The sequence below is a fragment of the Saccopteryx leptura genome, chromosome 1 (genome assembly GCF_036850995.1).
Source record: "Saccopteryx leptura isolate mSacLep1 chromosome 1, mSacLep1_pri_phased_curated, whole genome shotgun sequence".
Lineage (NCBI taxonomy): Eukaryota > Metazoa > Chordata > Mammalia > Chiroptera > Emballonuridae > Saccopteryx > Saccopteryx leptura.
This window is the reverse complement of record NC_089503.1, coordinates 316102778-316122592: the sequence shown is the minus strand read 5'-3', so window position 1 is coordinate 316122592 and position 19815 is coordinate 316102778. Positions and strand designations below refer to the sequence as shown.

The 19815-nt window shown below is 52.1% G+C and overlaps 1 protein-coding gene across 3 annotated transcripts in view; it reads right to left on the bottom strand.

Moving 5' to 3' along the window:
• Positions 1 to 19815, bottom strand: part of ARHGAP8 (Rho GTPase activating protein 8) — a 52289-nt gene that overhangs the window by 29374 nt on the left and 3100 nt on the right. The window contains exons 2-3 of one of the 3 annotated variants that reach the window (XM_066358632.1): positions 9626 to 9751; positions 8531 to 8674 (exon numbers count right to left, since the gene is read on the bottom strand). In XM_066358632.1, the coding sequence (XP_066214729.1) occupies positions 8531 to 8674; positions 9626 to 9734 (253 nt within the window). In that variant the 5' untranslated portion in view covers positions 9735 to 9751. The remainder of the gene's footprint in view (positions 1 to 8530; positions 8675 to 9625; positions 9752 to 19815) is intronic. The other 2 variants (XM_066358633.1, XM_066358634.1) reach the window with 2 other exon arrangements.

Here is a 19815-nt window from a genome sequence, read left to right as displayed (position 1 = left end):
CACCTGCCAAGGACCCCGCAGGACTCTGGGCCCTGGAGAAAGCTGGGGTAGCCTGGGCAGTCGTTCTGGGTGTGACCCCATACGAGAACAGAAGCCCTCTCAGAAGTGTGGCTGCTCAGTCCTGGTCCCTGTCAATGGCCCAGGTCACCCTGCACTTGTCTCAACACATCCATGCTGGCCCCACTTGGGACAGCTGGGAGTCACTATCCCTTGAGGGCCGGCCCCCAGTATAAATCACCTGTGCCTGAGAATCCAGGCTTGTGGCTCGAGCCTGTGGTTCACATTATGCCCAATAATCATTTACTGAGTAACTGAAGGACTAGTAACAGAAAGATTATAGGGAACCTGAAAAATATACTGCTCACAAAAATTAGGGGATATTTCAAAATGAATATGAAGCAATAAAATATCCCCTAATTTTTTTGACCAGTATATAAGGGCAGTCTTCTAAAAATGTATGCAACTTTAAACTCATGTTCACTGGGAAGAAGTATTCACGTCTGTGTTCAGATGTTCACGTGAAGAGAGAAGGGATGATAGCAAAGCACTCTCATCCCCCTCTGGCTCTGAAAGGGAACTGATGGAGACCGCACATGTGTGAGCACGCATGCGTGCGCGCACTCACTCCCACACACACACTCTGACGGCCCTGCCCCAGCTGCTCGTCCAGGACATCTGCTTGTTATTCAGGACACACACAAACCTTCCCGGGAGCCTGGCGGCCACTCTGACCAACAGAATTCCAGAGCTGACTCCATTCTGTGTGTGGCAGCCGCTCCATGTCACGGGTTCCTTAAGAATTCCGGTCTGCTTTCTGTTTGTTTGGAAAGTGTGCTTTTGGAAGGTGCTGCCCGGGGACCCACAGATTTATTCACTTTCCTTGCCAAATGGGATCTTCCGGCACAAAACCTTTGGGATCATGCCTGGGAGTAAAAACTGTTTTCCCAACAATGTGCTGCCATCTCGTCCGGGGGGCCAGGGCTCCACGGCTCCCCAGAGGCTGTGCTCCCTGCTGGGCTGAATGGGAATGAACAACTTTGCTTCTGATGTCGAGAAAGGTCAGAGCACAGAGTGGCATTATTATTCTGGGAATCAGACCACATGGAAGCGCTTGGGGATGTGCTGAATAATCTGGCGAATGGAGGATCAGGTCATCCAGCGTTCACCAAGGGCCCACTGTGCACACGGGTCTGGAGAGGGTATAGAGTGTCAGACATGGGCCAGGGGACAGGGCAGCGCCACAGTCCCTTCTGAGGACCAGTGGGGGACCCCTCTGACAGCCACACCTCCATCTGCAATGACTTCTACCTGGGGTTGGGCCACATGTCACAGGAGAAGGGCACTGTCCTCCCTAGTATGGCCCTCACTTCGGATGCCAGCCACAAGACAGGGGTCCCCACTTCAATTAGCTGGCTGCAAATTCACAGCTTCCCACTATTCCCTCGGGATCAACATTTCACTAGAATAGCTCACAGAACTTGGGAAAGGGCCACACTTACAATTACAGTTTATTATAAAGGACACAGCTCAGACCAGCCAAGGCGGGAGACGTGTAGGGGAGGTCTGGGGCCCTGGACATAAAACCTCCATGCCCTCTCCCCACAGAGGCAGGGACAGGGACGTGTCAGCCCCACCCAGGGTAGTTCAACTGTGCACCAGCATCCAGGCTCTTCCTGGGGTTTCACTGCGCAGGCATGACTGCTGAACTGTGATCTAATCCATCAATGTGTAGGCATCACTGATCGAGTCATCAGCAGCTGACTGAGCTTGGTTTCCGGGCCCGACTAGGTCATAGCCCCATCCTTCTAATCCCATAGCTGGTCTTCCTGGCAGAGCAGCCCTGTCCTGAGCGGTCCTGTCGGCATAAACCATCTAGGTACCCTCTAGCACAAACTATATCATGAATCACAGGCACCCTCTAGCACAAACTATATCATGAATCACAAAGATGCTCCTATCACTTGGGAAACCCCAAAGACTTAGAGGCTACCTCCCAGGAACCAGGGACAAATGCCAGCCACATTCTTTACCAGTGTCCCAGACCCTGCACCCAGCCCACGGTCAGCAGTGCCGAGGGACACACGTGGGGCTGTGGAGAGGCCTCCATTCTCTGGGTCAGACACGCAGAGGCCGACCTAAGAAAGAGGGGATACCGGCGTGGCCTTGCTGGGACTCTGGCAACCGGGAGCAGCCTGGGGTCTGGGCAAAGCAGTCATGTATCTGAAACAGACACACCACATGGGCCATGGGGGCTCAAGTGGGAGATGCTGGTGGGAAGGAGGGGTCGAGGCCACTGGGACGGGGATGGCTGAAGTCTGACATTGGCCTTTTGACTCTTGGGAGCTGGTGAGGAGGGTAAGAGACACGAGTGTGCTGGAAAACCCTTCCAGCTGCTGAGTGGAGGACGGCCTGAATTAGGAAGGGGATGAGGAGACAGGGACAGGCAGAGACATCCAGCACTGGGGAGCAGCCAGAGGTGGGGGGAGGAGACCCAGGAGGAGTCAGTCCGTGCATGGGGGGTGTGTGACCAGGTGTGCACAAGGACTGGGGTTCAATCGAGGATTTCTGGCATGGAGGTGACAATGGCCTATGGGTGGACAAAGGCCAAGAGGCCTGTGAGTGTGAGGAGCAGCCACCCAGGAAAGAGTGAGGTTCACCCACCAAAGTCACCCAACCAGTATCCACTCAGTGTCCTGGTGGGGACATGGGTCAGGCATGACCCCTGACCTTGGGCAGGCACCGTCTTAGCTGAGACAAGGCAGGAAGCAGGGCATCCACAGTCCCATGACAGTGACAGCCAGGAACAGAGCAACTCACTGCCTGATGGACTCAGTGAACTCAGGGCAGAGGCGAGGGACAGCTTCCCAGAGGTGGAGGGACACACATGGGGACTGGAATGCCCCAGCCACAAGGAAGACAGGATCGAGGGTGAGCAGTAGGAAATTTCCAATGAGAAGTCTAATGCCAGACTCTCAGAAGACCTGAAAAATTTGGGGTCTAAGAAGAAGAATCCTCTGGGCAATGCTAGGACGTAGTAGGTTTTCAACAAACACCAGTTCCCTTCCCCTACACATAGATCCTGCTTCCTTCCCTCCCCTAGTTCCCTGATTTGCTGATGGCAGGTGAGAGGCTCACAGCCTGTCCGTGCACATCAGACCTCCTGGGACCCTGTGCTGGCTGGGAGAGGGGCTGCTGGTCAACTGGTCCAGGGTGTGGAGGGGATGTGGCGACAAGGGCAGAAAAACATGGTAAGGGTCAGAACTGTACTCAGTTCAGCCAGCAGTAGGATATGAGAGGCACTGACCAGGTCGTAAACCTTGCCACCCTGCTAGCTGTACATGAGAGCTTGGCATGTGCAAAGGCACTGAGGCAGGGACATGGAGATGGGACGGAGCCCAGTGCCCACACTGGGCCCATTTCCTTTTCCCCACGAGCATCCTGCTTGTATAAAGCATTGATTCATTCACTCATTCATTCAAAAATCACTTACTGAGCACCTGCTGTGTGTGTAGGATCCATTGGTGAGCACGACACTCAATTGTGAAGGTGGGTTACGATGAAAGGCCTTTTACTCCCCTCAAAACTAAAGTGACAACGAACAGAATTTTCTCTCCATATCAACAGATTCTAAATGTCCAGCCAAAGTGACATCACAGCATTATTTACCTTCAACAAACTTCCATACGCGTACAGCAAGTGCAGCAGTGGGTAAACTGGGTTCCTTATATTCTTTTCTGTACATCGCATGCATTTGAAAAGTTTCATGATCACAAGCATAAAAGGGAGTGGGGAGAGCAAGTGAAGGCCGGGCACTCAGCCCACCAGGATGAAATGCTCCCCACTAGCCAGCCGAGCAGCCTCGAGCCAGCCTCTAGGCTCACCTGCGAGATGGAGACAGTCACAGAACAGAATGAGGGGCACTGGGAGAACTAGATCAATACCTTAAACTACTTCGGCACAGCACTGGCACGTAGTGAGTGCTCGATCAGTGTGACCTGTTACGACAGGCCAGGCAGGACACTGGGTGCTTCCAGGGTTGCTGCTTCATTCACAGGGTAGGAAACTGAGACCCAGAGAGGCCAAGTGAGTGTCAGAGCCAGGGTCAGTTCATGCTCACAGCTGCCTGACTCCACGGGTGGCAACCCCCAGCCCAGCCTCCCAGGCTCCTTTGTCTGTGGGAACCCCACGATCCCAGCGGGGAGGCCTCTACGCTCCACACAGCCGTGAGGACCCCCAGGAACATCTGGCTGCTGCACTTTATGAAGCAGTCACCACGGCAACTGTGGTAACAACATCAGTCAATATGAGTAAATACCCTTTCCCTGCTCTCTGGGAACACAGGCCCATGTATCAAAAACAGTCTTCAGAATGATGTAATAGGGAAGGAAATGAAAACTATCAATAATATGCAAATTCTGCAAGGTGCCAGTATAATTCATGACCCCTACTTCTCCCCTCACTGTGTACAACACAACATCATTCACTATCTCCAAGGGAGTAGGAGAAGCCCCGTTTGTGAATAAAGAAGTGATTCCCTGAGCTGTGGCCTCTAATCCACTCCAGGGGCCCCATCACCGCTGGAGAGTAAGGGCTGATTAAATGCATAGCGAGGCCAAGGCTGCAGCAACCCAATCGGGAGTGGCTGGGGGTGTGTGTGTTTGGGTTTGGTTTTAAGGTTGCTAACCTTTCTGCAGAAGAGGAATTCTAAAGATTCTTTTTGTCTGCAACCTTGCAGGGGAGTCCCGCTGGGTCTGAACAAGTAGAGAGGAAAAGATCTGGGTGTGGGGGCAGTGACCTGTCATTTGGCAGGACCAGAACCTGTACATGTCTTCTCTGCCACTCACCCTGCTCTGCGACCCTGAGATCACACCTCTCACCTCCTCTGATCCGGTGGTCCAGAACCTTCCCTCGGCCCAGGCCACTTTCCACCGTCTAATCTCCCCGTTGAACTCCCAGCCACAGACCCAGACCTCAGAAGATGACCACTTCTGAAAACATTTAAACCAACTTTATTTACAAAACACTATCTTACGGGTTAGAATTCTATAAAGCTTCCATTTGGCCAAATATATAACCCTTTAAGTAACCACAGGGCATTTCAACATTACTTGTGACAAGACTCTGGTTTCTGGCTGTGGCTTTGATGTTCAGTCAGTACTGGGTGAGCGGCGCCTGGGGAAGGAAACGCTGGGGTACTCTTTGTGGGAGTGACATGTGGTTACATATGACCACATGGGCCCTTGGGTGGGGTATCCTGGAGTGGAAGGTGACATTTCCGGAGGGAGCAGGAGGCAAGAGCCCCAGATCCTGAACTGTCCCTCAGTCCCACCAGCCACATGGGAGTGTGAAGGGAACTTAGAGACTAGGGCACAAAGCCAGACAGCTAGGTGAGGGCCTGGGAGGAGGGGGGCGAGGACTGACCCTCAGGGAGAGAACACCAGGGCCTGTCCTGCCAGGTCCTCCAACAGGAAAAGCCACAGGGAATTTCATGGACATCAGTTTCTGTTCTAACCACATTCTCTCAGCAATTGACTCAGGCAGGTCGGAGCCTGCTCTACTTCTCTGACTGGAAACCCAATCCCATCCCAGTGTGGAGCTGGTTCCCTCCAGGCGTCTCCCCACCCCCGTCCTCAGGATCTCTGGTTAAGGCCGGCATTGTTTAAGGAGGACCTGAGGCTGTTATATGCTCTTTTCAGACACTTACACTTCTCAAGAAACTGGTGTATACATGGGGGAGAACTCTACTCCAAAATGAGGGAACCGCCCAGAACCCTGGGATGGCCGCCCAAGCCACTACCCCCCAAAAATCTACAGTGGCGAGGACACGGGCTCTAGTGTTCACCTGCGTTGACTTCATATAGTGTCTTTAGGGAGAGCCTGGCACAACCCCAAGGCAGGCCCTTAATAGCGCTGAAGGACACACAACAAACCTCGGGGCACCCACAGCATCCTGGCAGGACGGGACCCAGCCCCTTGCCGTTCCCCTAGCCCAGCAGGTGAAGACAACATGCAGGAGAGAAGAACCAGGCCAAGTTACTTCCCAGGGGCCCCCGCCTCTCAATTCAATGTTTCCTCGTGCACCCCTGGAAACCTAACCCATTCTGCAAGGGCTCCTTCCCCGCTCGCTGCATTTCCCCCATCCTCCAGGATAGCTCTTACAAATCCCTCTCAAACGTACCCCCTCCAGTCCAGGGGACAGCCACAATGCTACCTCAGACCTCCATTCTTGCTCCTATCAGCCCCCCTGCCTCCTGCAACCACCACTAGTATCCTCCACGCCCCGGCAAGGAGGGTCACTCTAATTCACCAACCCACGGCAGTCCTGTGTGACGGTCCCCAAAGCCACCACGGCTAACAGCAAATTCCTCAACTTGCCCTGAAGGCCCTGAGAAGGGGACTCCAGCTGTGCAGCCACCTCAGACAAACGTGCCATGCGTCTCATGTGTAAAGACCGAAGCCGGATGAAGGAAAAGGCCCTCCCCACCAGCGCCACGCGTGAGAAAGCTGGTGTGCTGCCAGAACTGTGCTGCTAGCACCAGACAGTTCAGATTGGGCAAGGACTAGTCATGAACGGAGCATTACCTGACACAAAGAGGGCCACTTACGGACAACAACAATCAACATGTCAAGGAGATGTAACACTCCTGAGTGTATATGGCCCAAGAAACAAAGCATCACAAATGCCTGGAACAAAGTGGATAGAACCAGAGGGCAAAATGCAATGTCCAGTCATGGGCACCAAGAACAATCCTGTCAGTAACTCAGAGGCACAGACATAGAGTCAAGCTAACGCATGTGGGAAATCTGGATAAAGTATTGGTCGACTTATTCTAACTAACATATCAGGTCTCGGAACACATCAATGCTCTTAAAAGATTATTGAGGGCCTCAAAGAGCTTCTCTTTTTTTAAGAAAAAATTTTCCATTAATTTAAGAAAGAGAGAGAGAGAGAGGGTGGGAGGGAAAGACAGAAGAAGGGAGGGAGAGAAGCATCGACTCTTAGTTCCACTCAGTTGTTCTGTTTATTTGGGACTCATTGATCGCTTCTCGAATGTGCCCTGACTAGGCACAGAACCCGCGACCTTGGTGCGCTGGGACAACGCTCTACCCACTGAAGCACCCAGCCAGGGCTCAAAGAGCTTTTCAAAAAAAAATGTGGGTATTTGTATAGAAATTCACCATATCAGAAAAAGAAACATTTAAAATATTTATTCCATCATTTTAGAATAAACCATTGCACATTAATATAAACAATGTATTTTGGATGTCTTCTGGCAAGTACATATATTTCCTGCCTACGTTTTGTGGGCACCAGATCTGTGGGTCCCTGACCCCCACATCCAGTCCAGAGTCCATTCCTTTTACTTAAACCCTAAAGGTTTTCCGAAAAAGGACACGGGGACTTGATATGGTTGTCCACCTGTCAAACGCCGTCCTTTTCACATTTTTACTGTGTTTGACGGGCACCAAAACATTTATAATTCGTGTCTCTAAAGCCTCCAACTAATAAGAAACCCTCACATCAAGATTCTGGCTCCTTGGGGACAGGAGCGAACCAGAGCCGAGTTGGGGACAGAGAATTGTTGTGTCAGGGTCTCTGCCAGTGATGGCTAATTCCATGTGTCAACTTGACTGGGCTCAGTCAAGTTGGGGGTGGGAACAGCACCTGTAGGGCCCATGAACTTCCAGACAAGGATGGCTGGAAAAACACTATTTCCGGGAGTGTCTAGGAGGTTGCGTGCAGATGAGACAGGTGTTGAATCGGGAGACTGAGGAAAGCAGACCATCCTCACCTATTCAGGGGGCACAACCCAATCTGGAGAGGGTCCGAACAGAGCCAAAGGGTAGAGGAAGGGCGAGCAAGCTCTCTGCTGGAGCTGGGACATCCTTCTTCTCCTACCCGGAGACACCTGTGGACATCAGTGCTCCTGGTTCTCCAGCCTGTGGGCTCTGACTGGGACCACCGGCTCTCCTGGAGCTCAGCTTGCACATGATAGGTCATGGGACCGCTCAGCCTCCAGTCATGTGAGCCAGTTTCTTCAGTAAACTTCCTCTCATCCATCCATATCTCTATATAACCCACCGCTGTTTCTCTGGAGAGTCCCAACTAACACACATACTCCGAGTGTCCCCAATCCTTCAGGTGATCCGCTATTGTTTCCCTCTGACCATCCGCTGGGCATAGGTGGCTTGTTTTATAAGTTTTGGTAGATGGTTTATTGTGTTTGTTGACACATAGTATCACAGTGTCTCTAGTGAAAACAGCAATCCATTTAATTTTAGCCTCTGCCCTTTAAAGAGTGGCAGGATGCTGCCCAGGGGCTTTGCAGAGCAGCTGGGCAATGCTCAGACAGGTATGCCATTTGTTCTGTCAAAACACTGGCAGGAACATTAGTTCCTGTTGTGGTTTCCACTTTGTGGGCACAGCCAAGCTGGAATAAAGCAGTCTCGATGAGCCCACCCCATGCCACAGGGCCTCTGGAAGGCTGGCACTGTCAGTGATCCTGGGGACCACCCAGCTGGGACTCACCTGCTACCTGCAGGATGCCATGTCTGGCCACATCGTAGAAGGGGTGGTTCATGCTCAGTGCAGGGTCCTGGCCAGCCATGGGCACCACTGAGGGTCTCCTCCCTGCACCCAGCACGGCTGCCTCCTCCTCATCTTTCTGCAGCTCTACGGCAGACAATGAGGATTAGAGGACGTTAGGTGTATTCTCCCAGCAGGAGGAGAATGAGGGAGCCTCCTACGTCTTTTCACCGGACAGTCAACAGGCCTCATCTGCGCACCCACTATGAGCCCACCTTTATTGTGCACCCACCTCTCCTGTGCACTCACTATATGCTCACCTCTGCTGTATACCTACTATGCACCTATTGGTGTGCGCCCACTATGCAACTGCCTCTGCTATGTACCCACTATGTGCCCGCCTCTCCTATATACCTACTCACTATGTGTCCACTTTTGCTACATACCCACTATGCACCTGCCTCTCCTATGCATTCACTATACACCCGCTTTTCCTGTGCACCCACTATGCGCCTGCTTAGTGTGCAGCACCATGGAAGAAGAAAAATGAGACCTGAAGGCTGGACATTGTCCTCTACACTGGTAGGAGTGAAGCTCAGAGAAGGAGTATGACTTCCCCAAGGTCACACGGGCACCAGTGTGAACACTGAGCTCAATATCCCAGCTCCAAATTCTGACTTGGGCCTATCTGGAAGATGTTGGCACTGGTAACTGGCAGGAAGCCACGGCGGGGACTGCAGGCAGACACTGGGTCACTCAATTATGGGGTAGGAAGAAGGTGCTACATTCCGAAGTTGATTTTAGAAGGGGTGGTTCCTTCATACAAAACAAATCGAGGGTGTTTGAGAAATGTTTTCAGCTGGAAAAAGAATGGGAATTTCACATTTCAGGTCAGGGTAGACTTTGAACCCCAGACACACAGGGTTGAATAGTGTCCCTCCAAATTCTGGTCTACACAGACCCCACAATGTGACCATATTTGGAAAATATGTTTGATGAAGAGATGAAATGAGTTAAGGCAAGGTTATACTGATGAACCCAATGACGGCTGTCTTTATAAGAGGCAAGGACAGAGGCAGACACCAGGGAGGAGCATACTTGTACCTATTTCAGCTAGCTCCTCCAAGTCCAGCCGGGACATGCTCTGCTGGCGGGCAGGGCGGCCCAGGCGCACCGTCACGACACCAGCTCCTGGGGCTCTGGGCATGGGGTCTTCCCGACGCCCTGAGGGAGAAGCACATGGAACCCGGGGACATTTCACACAAGCGCCCTGGATGGGGTGCCCCCACCAGCCAGCCCTGCGTCCCAGGAGAGCAGGGCAGAGGGCAATGGGGGTGGGAACAGCACCTGTCGGGCCCATGAACTTCCAGGACGCCAACAGCCTGCCTCACTACCGCCCTCAGAGACATGCACACCCACTCCTGTGCCCACTTTACAGAGCAGGCAACTGAGGCCTGCCAAGATCATTTAGAACTGCTCGTGGCTGCACAGCTAGTAATCGTAATTAAAGCCAGGAGTTGCCCTGTGACTGGATGCCGCTTTAAAACCTGTGGAAATCTAAAAAAAATAAATAAATCCCTGTTTGTATCCAAAGAATGAAATATTACACGTCCGTAAAAAAGAAAAAAGCTCTGACACACGCTATGACGTGATGGACCTTAAAAACATTATGCTTCCCGAAAGCAGCCAGACACAAAAGGTTACATTGATTCCATTGATATGAAATGTTCAGAACAGGTAAACTCATAGAGGCAGGAAGTAGATTAGTGGCTGCCAGGAGCCGGGGAAGGCAGGACTAGGGAAATGACAACTATAGAGCACGGGTCCTTTTTAAGGTAATGGAAATGTCCTGGGGTGATGGTTGCACATATCTGTGAATATCCCTAAAACCACTACACTGCACACTTTAAGAGGGCCAACTGTGGTATGTGAGCTGTATCTCAGTGTTCATTAAAACTGTATCTTTGTTCATTAAAAAAATGAACAAAGTAGAGCGAAAACAGCACATACATTTGGTTCAGTATTTTAACAGAAAGAAAAATGTACTCCATTGTTTTAAAAATGCTGTTTTCTAAGAGTTCTGAAATTAGGGTTTGTAAATCTATTTATTTGTCCATGTTTGTCCTTTTCTTCATTTTTGCAAAAAGCCTGTATTACTCTTAATATAAGATGTTATTTGAACTAAAAATGCATGATTGATCAAAAGCCGATATTATAAAAGGAGAGAGAGAGAGAGAGCAGGGGAGGGGTGTGTATGGGGAGGGTAGAAAACTGTCCTAGATGAAAAGAAACCGAAGACACCTAACAACGAAATGTGACATGTGACCCTCATGCGACATGTGAACCTCCGTGGAATTTTGGGTTGAAACATTCCTGGGACAATTGGGGGACTTCAAACATGGCCCAGAGAGTTGATGTTGAAGGAGTTACCATTAATTTTCTTATATGTGAGAATGAGAAGGAGAATGTCTCTATGTCTCTAAGTGCAGGAGACACAGCTTAGTTGGCAGGGCATGGCAGGGGTGGGGGTCTGCCTGTTACTTTCCAATAGTTCAGGGGAGAGGGAGGGAGGAGAGAGATTGTAATAGAGGGAGAGAGAGAGAATCTATAAGGAATGGGACCAGTATCTGAATCAGGTAAAGAGTAGATGTGCGTGCTGTAGTATTTCTTATGTATTTCTGTACTCGGAACCATTCCCATACACCCAGCTGTAGAGGGCAGGAGGGGGACACGCAGCCTGTGCATGGCCCCGTCACCCGATGAAGTCCAGCCTCCCTGTTCCTCAGGGAACAGATCCGGGGCCGATGAGGGACAGGCACAGGCAAGGGTCGCACGGCCTGTCCGGGACGCCTGCTGTTACTCCATTCTCCTGCCAGTCTCCCTTATCTCGGCACAGGTGGGCCTAGGTCTCTGTGCCTCACTTCAATAGCCTCTGCTGTCTAGCAGCCATGGCCACAGTGACATGTGCTGGTTTCAACCAGCCTCCTCCCCGTACCTCCTGCCATGTCCCCAGCACTCACTGATGCCCAGGCCTGCCACAGATGGCTGCTTGGCCTTGTCAGGAGTCATGCCCTCCCTGGGCTGAGTCGGAGCAAGAGCCCTGCCCTGTCCCTCTCACTGACTTGTTGCCAAGTCCCGGATGACTAGGAGGGCTGTCAGGGCAGTGCTGGTGAAGGACCCTGGGCAGGGTACGAGGAGGGAGCCCAGACAGGGGAGGGGCAGGGGAAGAGGGCGCAGGTCCCCCGGAGAGGAAGGCTGAAGGGAGACAGGCAGGCGGGGTCTCAGGAGTCAGCTGCACACCCTTCCACATATCACTCTCACACACATACACACACGTGCACACGCAGACACACACATGCACACAGGTGTCCTGGCTCCTCTATGCCTGCAGCTCTAGGCTGTCACCTCCAGCAAGCCCCCACTGTGACACTCCTTCTCACTCCTGTGTAGACAATTCCACATCAGCCCCCCACGACTCACATTTCATACCCACCATGGACCAGCCACCACTTCCTGCCCACAGCACCTCCAGGCCTGCGTCCCCTGTGTTCTTCCGATGTCACCTGACCCTGGAGGGCAGGGTGGCAGACAGGAGCAGACAGCCAGCTGGCTGGGGCCTGGCACACACACGGGATCAGGTTTGCTCCTTGGCAGGATGCGGGCACAGAGCGCCAGGCAGGGGAGCCCAGCGCTGCCCCACTTGGGCCCCACATGGGCCCCTCTGCCCATCTTTTCCACATCAGGAACCCTCCACTGCCTTCCTAGTGCAACCTTCCCAAAGCTGGGGGCAGCTCACTGGGGAGCTGGGAGGACACTGGGCGTGACACCCAGGCTGGGTCCCTGCGCTCACACCTAGCCAGGAGCTGCTTCCTACCTGCAGTGAAAGTGAGAAAAGAAATGTGATCACCGATTACTGGCGCCCACAGCTCTGGACACTGCCACGGCAGCTGGGCTGCAAGGCGTGCTGGTGGGAGCCCGGGGAACTGAGGACGCTGTCATTTGTGTGAGAGCCAGCAGCAGGGGTGCCAAGGGCTGTGCTGCCCTGGGGGCGGGGAGCAGTCCTGTGAGGGACTTGCTGCCACCTTCATGCCACTCATACCTCACAACAGGCAGAAAGGGCCCCCAAAGTCTGACGATGGAAGGAGGCCACCCGTCCTCACTCTACCACACTGCCTCCCGCCACCTCCCCCAGGGCTACTAGAGCCCCATGGCCCAGCTATGGGCCAGCCCGGAGGCTAAGCTTGTCACAAACCAGACAGACAGCTTGAAAACCATCTTCTGGGGACGCCAGGTACCCCTGACTACAAATGCAGGGGTACCTCCTGGGGGTCCACCCACCCCATCAGGGAGACACAGGGAACACATCTGGAACATTTTTGCTTGAAAGCCTCGCAGGAGGCCTTGACCACCAGGGTGAACAACCAACACAGTCCTTGTCCTCGTCCTCTGCCCTTGGGGAGAGGCCTTCCTGCGGCACTCGGCGCCCCAGGAGCACAGCTGAGGTCCCCAGAGGAACTGCTCAGAGCTCGGAGCCTCTGAGAGCGGGAAGTCCTTGTTTCTCCTCCAGACTCTGCTTTGACCAAACAGAGCGGTGTTCAGTCCTTCTTCCCTTTACAGGCTCAAAACCTTTATTCTGATTGTCTATCTCATTAGGCACAGACACCGTTGTTTGTTTTGAAGTGTGCACACTTGGGCGTGTCACCCATAGTCCCTGCTCTGCTGTGCAACAATAGCCAGCTGGGTGAAGGGGCATCTGTGGGTGTGGGAACCCTGTGAGCCTCCATCCCCCCAAAGTCCTATAATCAAGAGTAAATTATGGCCCACCCACTGGCTCAGGTGCCCCATGGGCTTGGACCAGAGACTGGCAGCCTGTCTCCACCCCTGCTGCATGTGGTCAGCGGGGTGGGCTGGTGCTGCTGCAGAGGGGCCTGGGTGCTCCCTGGGGAGGCCAGCCTCCTGCTCCCACCCACGGGGCTCTGCACTGCACAGTCGGCCCATCTTATCCAGGCCCAGGAGCCCCAGCTGGCACTGGGGGGCAAGAAGGCACCACGAAAGCACTGCGTTCCCATGCCCAGGTAAGGCTGTCCACTCACTTTGTGAAGGCTGTGTATACGCCAATGAGGCTGGCCCATAGCGCCCAGCTGTTGGTCAAACACCACTCCAGATGTTGCTGTGAAGGTATCTATGGATGTGATAAACATTTACCATCAGCAAACGCTGAGCCAAGCAGACAACCTCCCAGAATATGGGAGTGCCTCATCTAATCGGTTAATGGCACGGCCTTAAGAGCAAAAACTGGACCTGTGGTGGCGCAGTGGATATAGAGTTAACCTGGAATGCTGAGGTTGCTGGTTCAAAACCCTGGGCTTGACCGGTTAAGGCACGTAGTACAGGAAGCAACTGAGTTCTCTCTCCATTTCTCCTCTCTCTAAAATCAATAAATTAAAAAGAGAGAGAGAGAGAGAGCAAAAACTTGAGGTTTTTCAGCAAAGGAATTCTGCCTGAGGACAATAACATGGAACTCCTGCCTGAGTTTCCAGCCTGCCCTACAGATTTTGGACTTGGTCCCTACACAGCAGCTTGAACCTATGCCTTAAATCTCTTTATACAGTAGACCAGGGGTCCCCAAACTTTTTACACAGGGGGCCAGTTCACTGTCCCTCAGACCGTTGGAGGGCTGGACTATAAAAAAAACTATGGCCCTGGCCGGTTGGCTCAGCGGTAGAGCGTTGGCCTAGCGTGCGGAGGACCCGGGTTCGATTCCCGGCCAGGGCACACAGGAGAAGCGCCCATTTGCTTCTCCACCCCTCCGCTGCGCTTTCCCTCTCTGTCTCTCTCTTCCCCTCCCGCAGCCAAGGCTCCATTGGAGCAAAGATGGCCCGGGCGCTGGGGATGGCTCTGTGGCCTCTTCCTCAGGTGCTAGAGTGGCTCTGGTCGCAACATGGTGACGCCCAGGATGGGCAGAGCATCGCCCCCTGGTGGGCAGAGCGTCGCCCCATGGTGGGTGTGCCGGGTGGATCCCGGTCAGGCGCATGCGGGAGTCTGTCTGACTGTCTCTCCCTGTTTCCAGCTTCAGAAAAATTAAAAAACAAACAAACAAAAAAACTATGAACAAATCCTATGCACACTGCACATATCTTATTTTAAAGTAAAAAAACAAAACAGGAACAAATACAATATTTAAAATAAAGAACAAGTAAATTTAAGTCAACAAACTGACCAGTATTTCAATGGGAACTATGGGCCTGCTTCTGGCTAATGAGATGGTCAATGTGCTCCTCTCACTGACCACCAATGAAAGAGGTGTTCCTTCCGGAAGTGCAGCGGAGGCCGGATAAATGGCCTCAGGGGGCCGTAGTTTGGGGACCCCTGCGGTAGACCCTCTGTATCCACAGGGTCTGCATCCACTCAAGGAACCAAAGACCAAAAATGTATTCTAAAAAGGCTACATTGTTGCTGACACATACTATATAATTAGGTCTACAGGTTGCATCTGTACTGAACACAAGCAGACATTTTTTCTTGTCATTATTCTTTAAAGAATACAGTGTAACAACTATTGCCATAGCATCTATATTGTATCAGGTACTATTAGTAATCTAGAGATGATTAGGGACACAGCAGGGTGTACTGGGTATTTGCAAACACCACACCATTTTCTCCAAGTGACCTGAGCTTCCGGGACTGGTGTCTGCAGGGAACCAGTCCCCTTTTCTACCAAGGAATGGCTGTATAATATCTCTCCTGTAAATTTTGTTTCTACGGACAACCTGATACAAGCTTCTGATACACCTAGATTTCTGCTTCCTGTGAATGATCAGAATCACCAAGTAATGGAGCCAGGAAGGATCCCAGTGAACATCTTGTGCCGTCAACTGTCACTGTACAGCAAAAAGCTAAGGCCCAGAGAGGTTCAGGGGCTTGCCCAAAGCCACACAGCAAGTCCATGGAGAGCTATCTCTCAAAACCAGGTCTCCTGACTCCAGCCTAGAACCACAATGACTCCAAGTCTGATGGGATATGTCAAACATTTTTTTTTTAATGCAAGAAAAAAAAAATAACCATGGGCACATGTACCACCCTGCCACCCACAGTTAATTCTTTCCCACCTTTGTTTCCAGGCTGTTTTTCAAGGTGTCGTTCTGTCCTAGGCCTGTCTTTGCAATTGATCCCACCCCTCTTCCTGAAAAGTTGTCTGAATTGTTACTTAAATCTTTGGCTACCATTTCCTTGTATTTACTATGAGACACCCAGGTGCCTTCCTGTAACTGTGGGACAAACATGTGCCCATGGAAAACCGTGCATTGTCTAGATCAGAGAGCGCTCCCTGGGTTATCTACCCCCCTCATGTCTGACTCCTCCTTGGGGAGCTGTGTTACAGGCCTGCAAGTTGTAGATAATGGATCCAACAAAAACCACTCTTGTCTATAGACATGCAAATTCTGTCCTGTCCAGTAGAAGTTGATTCACTTCTCTCTTTTTCTCCCCCTCCTTCCCCAAAATGCCCCAAATTTGCCTTTGTTGGCACTTTCATTTCAATGGTCCCAACCTATTAAATGCCCTGTCCTTCAGATTCTCTTTTCAACCAGGTTCCTTCCTGAGTTAAATAAAATCTCTTAACACATGCTCAATTTTACATCCTAAAACCATCATATTTTATCCTATTCGGAAAATTATCTTTTTTTTTTTTTTTTTTTTTTTCCATTTTTCTGAAGCTAGAAACAGGGAGAGACAGTCAGACAGACTCCCGCATGCGCCCGACCGGGATCCACCCGGCACGCCCACCAGGGGCAACGCTCTGCCCACCAGGGGGCGATGCTCTGCCCATCCTGGGCGTCGCCATGTTGCGACCAGAGCCACTCTAGCGCCTGGGGCAGAGGCCACAGAGCCATCCCCAGCGCCCGGGCCATCTTTGCTCCAATGGAGCCTTGGCTGCGGGAGGGGAAGAGAGAGACAGAGAGGGAAAGCGCAGCGGAGGGGTGGAGAAGCAAATGGGCACTTCTCCTGTGTGCCCTGGCCGGGAATCGAACCCGGGTCCTCCGCACGCTAGGCCGACGCTCTACCGCTGAGCCAACCGGCCAGGGCCGGAAAATTATCTTTTAATGTAACTTTGCTCTGGGCACCAAGCGACAGAAAGTCATTTCTGTCCCGCCTCACACTCCACCTGAGTCTGCACCTCGCCTCCTGCTGAGCTGGGCTCTGTAGCCGCAGGACCCTTCCCTGGGATGGGGACTTGGGCAGTGAGGAGCAGCCATCAGCATGCCAGGCTGTGTTGGCCAAAGACGTGGACCCGACCAGGCACCACCCTGTAGATGTTATGCAATTTCAAATCACCCAACTGTTTTATTCATAATTCATAGCAAAATGGCTTGTTGCTATAAAAATATATTTGCACATTACATAAACAGGCCCTCAGAGCAATTATCTAAATGCTGTAGCTGCAAATTAACACCTACTTACCTCAGGCAAATTAGCACCAAATTTCTTTTGAGTGGAGCGGTGGATACACAGGGCAGAGCATACAGGGAAAGAGCTCGCTGCGGCGTCTGCACAGCCTGGCTCTTGTCTGGGAAGGGGGCAGTCTGCAAAGGGGACGGTGCCCCTCATCCAGGCCTAACCCTCTTATTTCCAGGGAGGGCACCCAGACCCACAGAGAAAGGAGCTGAAACAGGGTCACACCTGAGGCAATCCAGGTGGGAGGGGCAGGAGCTCTTGCTCCTGGCTAAGAAGCAGGGTCACCACTGTGTTGGGATTCCAGGGTCTCCTAGTGGCACCTCATAAATAGTAATTTTCACCCCTTTGTCTCAGCTGTCATACATACATTTATTGATACAGACCCCCACTGCCCACACTTCATCATAAACACCACTGGGTCCCTGACACCAGCAAGAAAAGCAGGTGCCAGGTAGGAGGACCAGAAGCCACAGTAATATGGGCATGACACTTGGGTGAGACACCCAAGGTAGCAGCAGCAAGGTCCAAACAAGCTGTGACGGCGACATGACCTTGCCAGAGGCCTGCCCCCAAGTCCCAGGGATCCTTGGCACTCGGAATTGGCAAGAGCATCTATAAAGAGCTGCTGGAGCCTGACCTGTGGTGGCGCAGTGGATAAAGCTTTGACCTGGAACACTGAGGTCGCTGGTTCAAAACCCTGGGCTTGCCTGGTCAAGGCACATATGGGAGTTGATGCTTTCTGCTCCTCCCTTCTCTCTCTCTCTCTCTCCTCTCTAAAAATGAATAAATAAAGTTTAAAAAAAAAAAAAGAGCTGCTGGGGCCACCCACACCCTCCCGTGGTTCCTGCAGGTACCAACTGCTGCTCCCACTGCCTTGCTCAGCCTGGGACACCCAGGTGCTCACTTAGGTGTGCACCTCTCATCTGCACAACCATCCAACTGCAAGAAGCTGACCCACCCCACCTTCCAGAGCCCACTGGATTACCCAAGGATAATCCTCCCTCTCCTAAGGTTTGTAAAGAAGCCAAGTTGAGCCAATCAGCACACAGCAATTTCCCTGGCCACAGAGATGAGTTCATTCAGGCTCTGTGAGGCACCCAGAAAAATGTCCAGGTGCTATGGGAAAGAAGTGTCCTTGTGTCAAGAAATGGCCACTGGAGCAGTCTATCTCCACACAGCTGAGTATGAAGATGAAGCCTGGGATGGCAGCAAACAGCACACTGCCCCCTTGAAGATCTGAAGGCCCACAGAAAAGTCAGGGAAGTGCTAAACTCTGATCAAGCCACACCTGATCTTCGTACCATCCCCAGACCATTTCAGCTAATGGCAAATATAGCCATCCTCCTTGACTTTTGGGCCAGCTCAGAGATGGGTTTTGTGTTCATTACAGTTAAAAGTGTCCTGTTGCCCCCAGATGCCTACACTCACCCCAGGCTGGAGAGGGGCTTCCTCTGGGCTCTGACAGCCCCCAGCTCCATCACAGTCCTCAGCAGCCTGTCCCACGTGTCTGTGTCTGCCTTCCCTGACCTATCATAGCATGTTCCCCGACAGCCGGGGCCACTTCTGACTCACACCCTGAGTCTCAGCACTCATCCAGGCCAGGGACGGAGCAGGAGCCTGGGGGGAGGGGGAGGGGAGTTTGTTATACTGCTCACAAAAATTAGGGGATATTTCAAAATGAATATGAAGTGATAAAATATCCCCTAATTTTTGTGAGTAGTGTACATAAGAGAACAGGCACATGACAGTGCCCGGCATTCAGGGCCTCCAGCCCGGGTCTCACCAACATTGCCAGGCCACTCCCACTGCCCACCTCACTGCCCTCCTCACTGCCCACCTCACTGGCTCCATTCTCTGCTGTCCCTGGCTGCTCTATCTTGTCAGGGCCTCTGCCATAATCTCTATCAATCCACACTCAGACCTGTCAGGGTGGGGAGACTCTGAGCCCTCTCCTCTCTTCTAAGGGATATTAAATCTCATGCTCTCCACTCCCAAACTCAGATCTCAGAACAGACCTCTCCCCTGACTCTGGACTCAAACATCCCAACTGCCTACTCCACACCTCCCATGGCACCCTGAGTGCCAACAGCTCCCCGTAGTTCTCACAATAGAATTCAAACCCCTAGAAACACCTGAAAGATTTTTTTTGTAGCCTGGCTCTGCCACCCTCTAGAGCAGCGGTTCTCAACCTGTGGGTCGCGACCCCGGCAGGGGTCGAACGACCAAAACACAGGGGTCGCCTAAAGCCATCGGAAAATACATATTAAATATGTATCATCTCATACTACCTCCACTTGCCTCATTCTCTCTGCTCCAGCCCCACAGGTCTCTGGTTGCAGCAACACATCACACTGCTCCTATCACAGGGCCTTTGTACATGCTGCCCCCTAGACCTGGGACATGCAGCTCCAGGTGTAAGTGACCCATAAATGGTTCCTATTATTATCATTGGCTCAAGTCCAATTCAATTATTTAATCTGAATTTCTCACTGGCCTTTTTCGAAACTGACCTGGGATCTGCAAGAAACCAATAAATCCACTCTCCATCTTCAGATGCCTCTTTACAGACAGATCTGGTTACCGTTCAGGCAGGTTAAATTCCTTCCCTTAACTTGGCCAGAAAAAGAACCTCAGATCCCAGAGGAAGGTCAGGCCACCCTGCACGTCCCAGACCAGGATCCTGGTTCTGATGCCCTCTGTGCCCCCATCCAGAGACCCTTCTATCCCTCAATGGTGTTGGCTGCCAGCCCGTAAGCTGACCTCTGTGAGTGGGCTGGGGGTCTGGAGGAAGCAGGCAGGAGTGAGAGAGCAGGTGGAGGTGAGCTATGCTGGCC